Source organism: Pipistrellus kuhlii, unplaced genomic scaffold (assembly GCF_014108245.1).
Source record: "Pipistrellus kuhlii isolate mPipKuh1 unplaced genomic scaffold, mPipKuh1.p scaffold_m20_p_11, whole genome shotgun sequence".
Classification (NCBI taxonomy): domain Eukaryota; kingdom Metazoa; phylum Chordata; class Mammalia; order Chiroptera; family Vespertilionidae; genus Pipistrellus; species Pipistrellus kuhlii.
This window is the reverse complement of record NW_023425416.1, coordinates 23,990,591-24,004,841: the sequence shown is the minus strand read 5'-3', so window position 1 is coordinate 24,004,841 and position 14,251 is coordinate 23,990,591. Positions and strand designations below refer to the sequence as shown.

Sequence of the window (14,251 nt, the reverse complement as noted above, 5' to 3'; positions counted from 1 at the left end):
CTTTAAGGCATAATTGTTCTTCTTTTAGGTAAGTATTTGGACTCTGAAATTGCTGCAGATGGCAAAATTTTCAGTACTCGGAACATTAAAAAAAAAAAATTATGGCCTGGTATTCCTTCCTTTTTTTTTTTTTAGCTTAAAATTTTCAAGAAGTTAGATCTCACCGTAAATATTTCTCAAATCCTTCCAATGGGATTCATTTTGTACACATGTTTCTGATGAGGTCACTGCTTGTTGTTATGATACAGAAAAGCCTGTGTCTATTTTAGGCATTTACTGTACATTTCTCCCGAGAAAAGAGTGAGATCGTGTCATCTCATGCTCCCCATCCGCAGGTCACTTCCTGTAGAAATATGGACTAACTTAAACCTCGTGAGTACTGATCTGAGCATCTCTTGCAGCCTCTAGTTATAAGAAATACTCCCTGGGAATTTATAATAGCTGTGGAATTAATAGGAGGCGGGAAATGAACTTGTATTTCCGGAATTTGTGTATGCATTATCTGAATATTTTATAAAGCTTTAATTCCGATCCCTTTATAATATTCCTTCTAGAAGGACAAATGGATTAACTTTTCAATCATCATGTAATAAAAGCCTGGGGTCCTCAGGTTGGCCATAATTGTTTTGACCACTAAAGAATTGGATAACACTATTTAAGATATACATACTAGTTATAACTGGTATCATAGCATCCTACAACCTCTAGAAAAAATAATTGTTTGCAGAGCATAACCTATTTTAAATGTCTAATACAGTGCTTTCTATTCTCTTGTCTGTTGATACTTGGCTTTTTTTCTACTCTCACAAAAAACATTGATCTTAATACCTACCATTACTTTCCAAATAAATGGACGATAAGAATATATAGGATCTTAGCTGTTTTTATTTAAAAAATTTTTTAGTAGTATTAATATTTTTCCCTTAGAAAGTTAGGGTGGGCTTTGTTACTAAAGAAGTTAATTGAAATAAAAAATATTAAAAGTGCAATATTACAGGTATCACTCACTTAATGAAATAGACATTTTCAGCAAGTTTACTATAAATGGGATTTCTGTTAACCTGGTTTTGGTTTATATCAGCGATTTTCAACCAGTATGCTGCAAGAATTTTAAAATATGACATATGATACCTGACTATTTAGTCAGAAATAGACCTCTTTTCCTTTATATTGGCAAATTAAAAAAAAGAAAATTATAAGAGCCAACAAAACAATAGATATCTGCTGTGAATGAATCAAAAATATCTTTTTGTGTGTGTGTGTGTGCGCTGCAGATTTTTAGTAATTAGTTTATGTGTGCCATGAGATGAAAAAGGTTGAAAATTGCTGGGTTTATGTTATCAAGTGGAGTCTTAGATGAAGCAAAACTTAAAATTGTATTTTAAAAGTTTTTCAAAACTTCCTAATAAAACACTAACGACACTACTAACAGTATGGCCAGTGTTATTGCCACTTTGCTTTAACTGACTGTGGAGCAACATTAATTCTTAACCTACAAATAGCTTCTTCATAGACCTCTAAGTCAGTTTTAATATTTAACAGGGTTCTCAGAATATTACTATGGATTAGCATAATAACAAAATGTCACAAAATTTAAATGCCAAAATAAAAAGTATTTGGAAATTTCAGGGCACCATTCCCAGTATCAATTGTGTATGTTTTCTTAGAAAAAATAAGAAGATATGTTTAGTTTTGGCTGTTTGTCCATTTAAAATTGCCTTACCATATTTAATTCTAAATTAGTGATACATTTTTGTTTCTTCCCACTTACTTCACTTTTTGAATTAATAGATTATACTTTTCTAAATTTAATTACCCTAATAATATCTACTTAATTTATTAGAGTATCTTTTGTAAGAGATCATTAGCCAAAAAGCTGTGGATATGTCTAAATTCTTTAACCTAATGGTTTGCTGGCAGTTAGGCTAGTGTCCGTAAGTGTTAAAACTATATAGTAAGCACAGGTTACTGCTAATAGCAATTATATAGGGATTAGATGACAACATTCTCTCACCTGAATTTTGATGTATTCTGTTCCATAAATTAATTTGTGTCTGGAAATGAATTTTAGTTAAGTGAGAAATACCTGTTGTTTGCTTTCTGTCTTTGTTTAATATATACAGAGAATAATTAAAATTATAACTTAAGAGTATTTTGAAATTTCATTTTTTATAATATAAATGTTTAATGTAACATTTTAAAGTTTACATATCTGGAGGTTTTTCTGCCTCTGAGAAATTTTGTGACTTGGAAGAGTATTAAGCTTTGGGTATTAAGTTTCTATTTTTAGAAGTAGAACATAATTACTTTTTAAAATACTTTGATGCTTATCTTCTTTTCAAATAAAGTGTAATAAGTTGAATGAGATTTTTACCTAGACAGGCTGGGGTTGTTTTGTTTGTTTGTTTGTTTTGTTTTTTGTTTTATTTAGTTTAATATAAGAATTCCCTATTTTGGCCTTTTTAAATTTTCACAGAATAATTAATAAAAACCATTATGTGTAATGTAGATTATTTTGATTTGATTAGCATTCATTGTTTGTTTGTTTTTTACTAATAAACCCCTAATATTGCTGTACATTCATTTGGCTAATACAAATATTTAAGTTTAAAAATAAAGAATTATTAAATTAAGGATATGACCAGAATACTGATGTCTGGTTCATATTAGCTTGAAAGAAAAATTTGAGTATCTTTAGTTTGACTTTCACTTAGAAAAATGAGGTTGAAGAGAAGAAAAATATGTACACAATAAAACTTCATTCTCATACTAGGTCATGCAAGAGATCTTTTCAAAACAAAATATATAAATTGATCTGACAGTTTCATATTTTTCATCTCCTTCCTGTTGCTAGAATATAAGTGTGGAAAGAATCTTAGTCCTGGCAACCTATCCAACAATTTAAATTTTTTTTATTTAGTACTAACTAATGCTTATAAAATTGTTGGTCCCGTTTTAGTTTTATACATAAGTATGTAGTATTTAAAAGCACTTAGAAAGAAGGAGACTAACCATTACAAGATTCTTAAAGGAGTTATATAAAACTTTTATTTCATTTATTTGCTTGATAGATTTGATTTGAGCACCCCTTTGTGAAACATTTGGCTATTTCTGCAGTATCAAAGCAGTGGATTAAGGGAGTAAAATTTGAGTTAGCTAATTATCTAATATTATAGAAAGGGAAAAGAACCTGTGTAACTGAATTCCAGTTTGTATACAATTTAGTAAAATTATTTTGCATTTATCCCTAATATACACCACAGCATTTTGGTTTCCAAAAGTACTTTACTCATATTAAATGTGTTGGTTGTAGTCCACCTTTCTAAAAATAATATGCTTGACCTGCTAGTATTCAATAGAAAGTATTAATTCAGTTTTAAAAGTAAACTAGAGGTGCCTGTACCCCAAGTTTCTCTCTTTAGTGTCTGTAAAAGTCAGAGGGAAGTTTCCATTTGTAACTTTTTGAACCTTTGAGTTTTTGTATGTGTTTAAGTGGATGAAAAATAGATCTGTCCTATTAATCCTAACAGAAACCTTTCCTCTTTGATACCATTATTTTAACAGTATTAAGTATATGTTTATGTAAAGCATTCATAAGGCCAAACAACAGCCTTTCTGTTACACAGTCAGCTCAAGGTTAAATATTAGTAAATGCTGAGTCCATTTGGACAAAGTGGTTTGTGATGTTAATCGGACCCCACGTTTAGTGATTGTAGTATTTGCATGCCAAAAAGCCCTAGAACACACAAACTTTTTATATATTTGTCTATAGAAATGGGTTTCTGAATTTAGTGAGAGAGTAGAGGCCATTCCAGAGGATATTCTGAATATTTTGGGAGAGAAATTTATATATACGGTAGTCAGATTTTGCTCTTAAAACATTATGTTTTAGTTATTATGGTCAGAATTTGAAAATGTAGTTTGGAAATAAAGTACAAATGTTCATGTTTATATGGATTTATAAATAAAAGCATAAAGCATATGTCAGTTAATAATTTAAATATTTATTTGCATTTTCTTTAATATAGATTTATATAATTTTTAAAACCTTAGAATAATAGTGTATTCATTTTTACCAGAGTTCATTTTAAACATGTTTGTTTAGGTTTTACCGCAATCACTGCAACCAACCCCATTTGGCTTGTAAAGACTCGGTTACAGCTTGATGCAAGGTATGTTATTAAATTAAAACAAAATTATTAAACTTGGTTTCAATTAATTTTTTTCTATAAATTTATATCAGTGAGATTTCAGAGTCTCCTTTTTTGCTGCTGAATTCTTTTGTTTTGAACATAGTGATTCGTGATGTTAATTGGACCCCAAGTGGGTCTACCATCAGAAGCAAAAGCAATATAGTAGTTGGCAGTATGAGACTTTCAGGGAAGAAAGTGTATCATGTGTTGTGTTTTTAAATAAAAGAAGAAAGAAAGAAAGAAGAAGGATATATTAACCTAGCCCAAGTAGTTATGGGAGGTTATAATCGATCTCTCAACAGCTAAGTAATTAACATGATCAATCAATTTAGACTACATCTTTGAGGACCATTGCTCACATTCAGTAACCTTATACACAGAAAGTCTGGCTTGGGATTTTGCTCTCCTTTATTCACAGACTTCATCTGTTACCACTGACAATTTTCTGGTAACAAGATTCATTCATTCGACAAATCTATATTGAGCAGGCACTGATAGGTTCTAGATATACCAGGAAACAGTGGTGACCAACTTTGACGGAACAGTCAAGGAATGGTTTTTTGAGCCCAATTTAAGCAGAGGCAACAATCAGTGCAAACCAAACAGGTTCTAAGTTTAGGGCCGTTGGCATGTTCTGGGATCTGAGAAAAGGCCAGAAGCAAAGCAGCTTAGTCTTGCCATCTCAGTTTCTGTTGGCCTTTAGAACAGAGGATGGGGAGAAGCTGATACTGTTAAGTAGAGACATGATCCCATCTGGTGTATAATAATAATGGTAATAATTTTGAAACCAACTTAGCCTTTCAGTCTAGAGTAGACTGCTATATTCTAGGCAAGTAGTGTTATATTTTATAGACTATAAATAAAACTGATATAAGAAATGATTAATAATTACAGTTGATTAAAGATCTCTTTTTTACATTCTGTCTTACTGAACTGCATAATGTTTGAAGATTTGAAAAGAAATGTCTAATTCTTTCATCTGGAATACTTTTTAATGAAATCTTACGTGTTGTAGCAAAACTCAAAAGTGTATTTCCTTTTTTTTTTTTTTTTAATATATTTTATTGATTTTTTAAGAGAGGAAGAGAGAGGGATAGAGAGATAGAAACATCGATGAGAGAGAATCTCGATCAGCTGCCTCTTGTATACCCCCTACTGAGGATGTGCCCGCAACCAAGGTACATGCCCTTGACCAGAATCAAACCTGGGATCTTTCAGTCTGCAGGCTGATGCTCTATCCACTGAGCCTAACCGGTTTCGGCAAAAGTGTATTTCTTAAAGCCAAACATCTGAAAGATAATAATGATGAATAAGAAAAACCAAAGGTTAGACAAAGTGTGAGATGCCAGCCGATTTTGTACTGTTATAAACTAGTTGTATTCTTCAGTATGTTATAGGATGGATTTATAGGGAATCCAGGAAAAGCATGGAAAAAATTCTTTAATATTATTTTTTCACTTATAGTTGTAACACAAATTAACATATCTTCTTAGGCTTAGGAGTAAGGAATGGGACGAGGTTGAGGTAATCATGAAACTGATTTAAATATGCTAATTTATAACACTGCAACCAAGAACAGAGCTGAGTATTTGTTTGCATGTTACCCTTCGGGACTTTTAGCATTTTCAACTTTATAAGCAAGGATCTGATGGCAGAAACTCATTCCAGATGGTTGCTTGAGTTATTCAGCTAAGTATTCAATGTCATTTGTGAAGACAGGCCTTAGTTCATAAAATTGGAAGAATTTGTAGATTATGAGGTAGGTGTCTTCATTATGGTTTTTATTTTATGTCAGAAACAGGTTATGTATAATTTATAAAGAGGTAAATCTTCTATTTCTTTCCCTGTGGGTAACATTTAAACCCTTTTCTTATAAATGGGGTTCTATTGGAGGAATCATTATGTGAGGCTATAAATATTTTTACAGACTCAAAATTCTATACTTGTCAGAATAGATGCTGTGCCCGTAAAAAGCAGCACTAAGAACATTTTCTTGGGCCCAATGTTCGATGAATACTTGGTAACTGTACAGATCCTTGTTCACTACTCACTAGGATGCTGAAATGAAAGGTATGGCCATGGCCTTTAAAGGGTCATAGTAAGTTAGTCTTAAATTCACCCGTCACTTTTTGAGAAGAACTGGGTGGGGTTGGAAGAATCCCTCAAGTGCACAGAAATTAGATTAATCAGGCTTTTGTGATATACTGTCATCATTAGTGTCTCAGTCATTTTTTATGTTATTAAATGCAAAAGAAAACTTAGAACTGGATTTAATATGTATTTTTTGTTTGTTTTTATCTTTAGCTTCAGTCATAGTATATTTGAACTAAAGGATTTTTTAAAAAATATATATTTTATTGATTTTTTACAGAGAGAGAGAGAGCTAGAAATGTCAATGAGAGAGAAACATTGACCAGCTGTCTCCTGCACACTCCCTACCAGGGATGTGCCCGCAACCAATGTATTTGCCCCTGACCAGAATGGAACCTGGGACCTTTCAGTCTGCAGACCGACGCTCTACCACTGAGCCAAACCGGTTTCGGCTGAACTAAAGGATTTTGTTGCTTATCCCTACAATACAGACTTTAGTGAGGACATGAAATTGAAAATTCAGTGCAATATATTTCACATTCAGTCAAACTACACACGTTACCCATCTAATATGACACATTTGGGATAAAAGAATACAAAATCTAAAATGAATGTTTTAAAATTCTGATTTCATTTCTTCATAAGGGAATTATTCTTTATATCAGAGTGGCATGTTTCTACTATATTTTATTTTCTTTATTTAAAAACCAATACTACTTTACTTACATTAAAAAGATTTTTATTTTGCTTTTCAGGAACCGTGGGGAAAAGCAAATGGGCGCTTTTGAATGTGTTCGTAAAGTGTACCAGACTGATGGACTAAGAGGATTTTATAGGGGCATGTCTGCTTCATATGCTGGAATATCAGAGACTGTTATCCATTTTGTTATTTATGAAAGTATTAAGCAAAAACTACTGGAATATAAGATTGCTTCGACGATGGAAAATGATGAAGAGTTTGTAAAAGAAGCAAAAGATTTTGTGGGAATGATGCTGGCTGCTGCCACCTCGAAAACTTGTGCCACGAGTATAGCATATCCACACGGTGAGAGAAGATGTATTTCTATGGGTAATATTTTGTTAATTCAGAAATACTCTCCCACCCCAGCCATTAGCCCACTTATTAGAGAATTTAGAATTTTACTGAACTTCCATGTAACAAAATACAGTTCTTAGCATTCATCATAATGGGATTAAATATGTATAAGTAATACAAAGCGATTTTAATAGATAATATGCTATAATAGCATGGAATGATATAGCGGGAGCTCTGGACACATTTTAAAGCAGAGTCAGATTCCAAGCAGATGACTTTGGGCAAATTATTTTTTTATTTTATTTTAAACATGGATATAGTGCTATATATACTTTATACATGCTATAGACACATATACTTTATTGCTAATTTACATAAAAATCCTGCAAAGTCTAGGTATGTGAGAACATAACCATAACTGTCTTCATTTCTAAGAGGGAAACAAAAAATGCTAAGATTATGTAACTTAGTATACTCTGTGATGGAGTCCAATTTATATATACATATATAGCCGAGACCGGTTTGGCTCAATGGATAGAGTGTCGGCTTGGGGACTGAAGGGTCCCAGGTTCGATTCCGGTCAAGGGCATGTACCTTGGTTGCGGGCATATCCCCAGTAGGGGGTGTGCAAGAGGCAGCTGATCGATGACTCTCTCTGATCGATGTTTCTAACTCTCTCTCTCTCTCCCTCTCTGTACAAAATCAATAAAATAAAAAATAATTAAAAAAATATATAAATACATACATATATATATATATATATACACACACACACACACTTAAAATTTCAGAGAGGAGAGGATGGCAGGGGAGGGTGGGAGAGAGAGATACATCAATATGAGAGAGAATCATTGTTTGGCTGCCTCCTGCATACCCCCTACTGGGGATGGAGCCTGCAACCCGGGCATATGCCCTTGACCGTAGTCAAATGTGAAATCCTTTGTGTACATGCATATAAGTACAACCAATGGACATAAAACTCTGGGGAGGGAGGGTATGTGTGGGAGGGAGGAAGGGGGGCAAAAAAAAATATCAATAAAATATATTTTTAAAAAATACAAAAAAACAAAAACAAAGCAGTATGTATCTGCTATTGTTTGAATAAAGATGTGAACAAGCAAAAAAAAACACAAAAAAACGTGGAATCCTTCAGTCCACAGGCTGACTGAACCAAACCAGATAGGGCCTAGAGTCCAAAATTGAATTGAAGTCTGTATTCCCAAATATCAAGCTATTTTACATTATTTCATGTTGGCAAATAAGTATATATGAGTGGTTTCTTTTATTTCTAAGTTTTACAATGTTAGCTAAGAAAATAACTTAAGAATTGGTCTGCAACATGCTGAGTTTTTCTAGTAACTTTGTTTTAAATGTAGTCTTTGATTTTGGTGTATTTGAGGTTTGTTTTGGTTCAGGTTTTTAATCTAAGCGTTTCATTATTTATTTATTTTGCAGAGCAAAGGTTTTTGGTGGGGTTTTTTATTTTATTTTATTTATTTATTGAATTTTAGAGAGAGAAACATTCATCTGTTTTCCACTTATTTATGCATTCATTGGTTGATTCTTGTATGTGCCCTGACCGGGGATTAAACCCACAACCTTGGCATATGGGGATAATGCTCTAACCAGCTGAGCTACCTGGCCAGAGCTAATTGCTTCACTTTTGTTACACTAATAAAATCTATAGCCAAAACCAGTTTGGCTCAGTGGGTAGAGAGACGGTCTGGGGACTGAAAGGTCCCAGGTTCAATTCCAGTCAAGGGCATGTACATTGGTTGAGGGCACATCCCCAGTAGGGGGTGTGCAGGAGGCAGCTGGTCAATGTTTCTCTCTCATCAATGTTTCTAACTCTCTATCCCTCTCCCTTCCTCTCTGTAAAAAATCAATAAAATATATTTTAAAAACATTTATATTCACTCTATAAAAGCTAAGGCTCTGTGGTTAAAGCTGTATTAGGAAAAATGAACAGGTCTAGAAAATGAGTATATGCTTTAAAATGTAATTTATGAATAAAAATAACTCTAGCCAAGTTGGACTATGAATTTATCTCAGTTTCCCCAGGAAAATCCTCATTTCTCTTTTTAATATATTTTATTGATTTCCGAGAGAAAGTGAGAGATAGAACATCAGTGGTGAGAAAATAATAATTAATGGGCTGCCTCCTGCAGGCTCCCTACTGGGGATCAAGCCCACAACCCAGGCATGTGCCTTGACTAGGAATTGAATTGCAATCTCCTGATTCAACCACTGAGCCATACTGGCTGGGTAGCAGCTTGTATTTTAAACATTTTCAGTCTTATCTACATGCAATTTTTGTTGGTACATGCAGACCATTGTAGACAGATTAGTAATTCTATTTTCTCGTTGTGCTGTCCACTTTTCTGCTTCTTTCACCTTTGATACCACCTCCATTCCCTTTCCTGCTCCTTCACCTTTTTCCGATCACATTTATTCTCCCTTTCATCTATATCTGGCATACAAAGGATCCTTTTATTTCATTCTGTCTTTCACCATTCAGGAATCGGTGAAATTTTTATAAGTACACATGGCTTTAGCCAGCAATCTTAGAAGTTTGGTGGTGTTATAATGTGACTAGTTACAGTAAGTTACATATCAACACTGCTTATTTATCCTAAGCTTTCACTTACAGTAAATGGGCTGTGTTCAGTATTAAGAGGATGTAAAGATATCACTGATGTTTAAATAAAACGATCTTAATTTTTTTTCCTAAACAGAAGTTGTAAGAACAAGACTACGTGAAGAGGGAACAAAATACAGATCTTTTTTTCAGACACTGTCTTTGGTTGTTCAAGAGGAAGGGTACGGGTCTCTTTACCGTGGCCTAACGACGCATCTGGTGAGACAGATTCCCAACACAGCCATCATGATGGCCACCTACGAACTGGTGGTTTACCTGCTCAATGGATAGCAATGTCAGGCCGCCGGATAGAAAGAGGGAGACCAAAAGAGTACAGTGGACCATGGAGTATCGGAACCAGCATGATGGACAGAAGAAAAATGGTTTGGGAACGTGTCACTATGTCTAAGTGGAAGTCTGGTTGTTGGAATTCAAATAATCATAATCACATTACTTGACCTTTTCAGTAATGTGAATAAAACCTGGCTGCCTTCAAGAAAAAGCCTTTAGAAGCACTCCTTCCTCAAAATTGCCATTTTCTCTACCATGTCCATGGGACACAGCTGCATTTTGTTTATTTGTGGCAGAGTATAGTATTTATTCCATGAATACTTTTCCAGTCTTCTAAACAAAGCCATCCCTAGTTATATACCAGTCTATAAGCTATCCAAAGATAGTATTGGCGGTCATAAATTTCTAACTTTTGGCTTCTGTGTAATTCTTATAAAATAACAGGAATAGTGTGATTCTCACTATCACTTTCACATTAGTCCTTGAGAGGATCTGGCTCAGTACTTTAAAATTAATTATTTGGCATCAGTTGACAACTAATGAAATACTGTCCTAAGTATCTTGACATCTTTGTCATTAAAATGTTTTGGTTCCTCTGCTGCAGCAGATGCTTGCTGTTTAGCATAATGTGGACACAACTAGTTAATTTATGTATCAAAACTCAAATGGTAATAGTTTGGGACAAAATAAACCAGTAAAAATATTGATTTTTTAGGCCATTTCAGCATATCCTCTTCTCTTGAATGAATGCAGTTGTCTTTTCCGTGATTTACTGGTTTTGAACTTGAATTACCACAAGCATTGTTTTCTTAAAATGGAAAAAATTTACCACTCCTGGGTCTTTCTCAATTTGCTTTCACATTAAGAATTTGAACCTCTGGATTTTTTTTCCAGATCTATGATATATAGATTACATTTATTTCATAGAGAAAATGGTAATTTTCAGTTTTGCCCCTCAAGTTTTTTGTTTTGTTTTTAAGGCGACATAAATACCCGGGGCCTGCTATCTGATTGAGCAGGTGAGTGATCCTAATTGGCATGGGATCATTTTGTAAATGACAAACTGCTTTTGCAAAGAAATTTATCCTAGTTTCTTGAATGGTAAATCAGAAAGATTCAAGTTAATTCAGATTAAGTGTGCTAACAGGATATAGCTTTTACATTTTGCTGTTGAGTTCGACTGCACCCTTTAATACTTTACATGTATTATATGTATGACCCTTAGGAAGATGTTGGCTGCAATTCTATTAAGAGGCTTTAGCTTACAGTTGTTGCTGTACAAAAATTTCTACAGTTAACCTCCAATGTGGTACTCATTTCAATACACATGAACTGTACATTTGTGCAATGGCTTTTCCTTAAGAACGACTCTGTGAATGCACTTTGTGGCCTTTCAGCGGGGGAGGTGGTAAAAGGAGAGAATCCCATGTTAAAAAGAAATTTTTTTTAAATATTGGTCATGTATTAGGCAGAAAGTGTTCATAACATTTTTTCTGGACTCTTGGTATGTTTGGAAATCTTTAATGTAAATGGTTAAGTATTCTATGTACACTGTAGTGACCTAACATCGAAAATTATAGCATGTCATTGCAAGCTTCTCTGCTGTCACCAATGAAACACAGTGCCCTCTTAAATTCCTCCCCCTTCTTACCTTCCTTGTAAACAACAATAACTGGATGTTTTTTAGGTGCTTTGGTTGGAATTGAAAACATTCCAATCTATTTGGAGACCAAAGGCAAAATTGACTTTCATTACCTTTGGAATTATTCTTAACTTTTATGGTGAATTTCAGCTTTGATATTTATTGAGGAACATGCCAAAAAAAAAAACCAAACAACAACAACCCACAAAAAAATGGGTTTCTAACTTAAATCTGTAAAGAAAGTCTCCATCTACAGTGTTTGCCTTTTCAGGTGCCACTCGTCCTGCCTAACGTAGTGCCATTTGCTTTGTGAAGATTCGTAAATATTAGTTGTATTGAAGTGGAACAGAGACTCCCCTTAGCTTAATGATCTCAGTACCCCATAAATGCTAAGAATGATATGGAAACCAGCAGCTGAGGAACATCTTATTATTTAGTTGTAGCACATTCATAGCAAGTGTCCTTCAAGGATGAACATGTATTCTATTCCTGTTTATATTTAGCAAGTAAAATTTACGTTGACCTTTAGTGCATAGCTTTTAAAAGTGAGTTTTATATATGCACTGGGAGGAAAAGATCTTAGTCTTAGGCTTTGTTTCTTTGTGCAACAACTGGAAAGGAGCAATGTTGTTTGTTTTCTTTTTACCCCAAAGTACAGTCAGCTGTAGTTTACTTTATGTATGGCAGAGATAATTTGAAAAACAAAAACACTACAAGTTATTTATAAAATTTGCCTCTAAAACACTTCTTTGTAGCTTTTGTTTTTAATTGATGTAAATGTTTAAAAAGAAAAACGTATACCTAAAGCATTGGACTTTTTTTAAAACAGTGTTTTGTTTTCATCTGTTTTCTATCAGATAACATTTCTAATATGAAGGTATTCAGCACTCTACAGATGGCTATGTATTTTTATTGGAGAAAATTAAACTGAACTTTTTCAAGTTAAAGCAGTAGATACTGAAATAGCATACTTTCATAGAGCAGCAGAAAGAACTCTGGTGCCTATGGCTCATAGAAAACAGTCTCCTTAATTTTAAAGTCCAAATTTAAGAATCTCCAAACCCTGTGATTGTGGGAACCTTTACAGTGCTTTTAAATCCAGGAAAAAATTATCACCAAAGCCTTGTCTTGATTTTTATTATGTATGTAACTGTGGAACCAGCCTTTCTGGATGGGGCCCACAAGTAATTGATTTGTAACTTCAAAACCAAGAATAGAATATTATTAGATAATTTAATCCAGCCTTTTGTCTCCTAAAACCTAATGCCCATTGTAGAAAAGCATTAGTATATCAAGACCAGCAGAGTTTGGGTTAAAAACAATGAGGGTTTAACCTTATTGGAGCATAAACATGTCAGTATTTTTATATTTGTGTTAAATCACTAAAAATATTAATTTGAACTTGAAGGATTTGAATGCTAGAAATCAATCTATCCCTTCTTCTCCTGGTGTGGTTCCTGCCTGTCTTTGGTTGTTTACATGCCTTCTGCCCAGACTGTTAGTACAATAGTATATATAGGGACCCTCTGGGTCTGATAAATATAATAGTTTAGGTTTTTCCTCTAATATTGATCATGACTTCAACATTCCTAAGAACAGATAGTTCTGAGTGATTTAAATCGGAAGGAATTATATAAAGACATAATGTACTAACTTTCTGCCTACTCAGATCTCTTCCCTGTCATGCCCTTATATTTCTCATTAAGCTATATACTGCTTTTTATGTTACTCTTTTTTAGAAACTGAAATTCTAGTTTCACTCAGTTTTTGTGTTAAACATTTTGAATGTATACCCCTGTATATGTGAACAATTAAATCTTGACCTTTCAAAGTCATAGCTAAATAATTAACTTCAGGAGTTGATATCTTTTGACCATTTATATGAGGATTGCTATTGTATTCTGTACATGCCTGTAAATTATGTGCATTTCCTCTGTGTTTGTTAACTAGCTGAATTTTATTTGAATTGTGGAAAGTTTAAAAATTAAAATATGCTTATGAAAATATCATGTTTTTCTTTAATATTTTATTGATTTCAGAGAAGAAGGGAGAGAGAGATAGGAATATCAATGATGAGAGAGAATAACTGATTGGCTGCCTCCTGCATGCCTCCTACTGGGATTGAGCCTGCAACCGGTCATGTGCCCTTGGCCAGAATCAAACCCTGGACACTTCAGTCTTCAGGCTGACACTATCCACTGAGCCAAACAAGGTGGGGCCGGTGTTTTTTTAATATATGTAAGGTGACCAGACGTCCCGCTTTTGTCAGGACAAGGGACAAATTGTTAAAAATCGGAACTGTCCCACCAAAAGCAGGACGTCTGGTCACCTTCGATATGTACTAGAGGCCCAATGCACGC

The 14,251-nt window shown here is 33.8% G+C and overlaps 1 protein-coding gene across 5 annotated transcripts in view; it reads left to right on the top strand.

Moving 5' to 3' along the window:
- The window catches only part of SLC25A36 (solute carrier family 25 member 36), a 33,785-nt gene extending 19,888 nt beyond the window's left edge, over positions 1–13,897 (top strand). For 2 of the 5 annotated variants that reach the window (XM_036431285.2, XM_036431284.2), the window contains 3 exons: positions 4,106–4,172; positions 7,040–7,329; positions 10,056–13,897. In XM_036431285.2, the coding sequence (XP_036287178.1) occupies positions 4,106–4,172; positions 7,040–7,329; positions 10,056–10,249 (551 nt within the window). In that variant the 3' untranslated portion in view covers positions 10,250–13,897. Of the gene's footprint in view, positions 1–335; positions 373–4,105; positions 4,173–7,039; positions 7,330–10,055 lie in introns of those variants that run through there. The other 3 variants (XR_006741124.1, XR_006741123.1, XM_045579238.1) reach the window with 2 other exon arrangements.
- Positions 13,898–14,251: the final 354 nt, after the last annotated feature.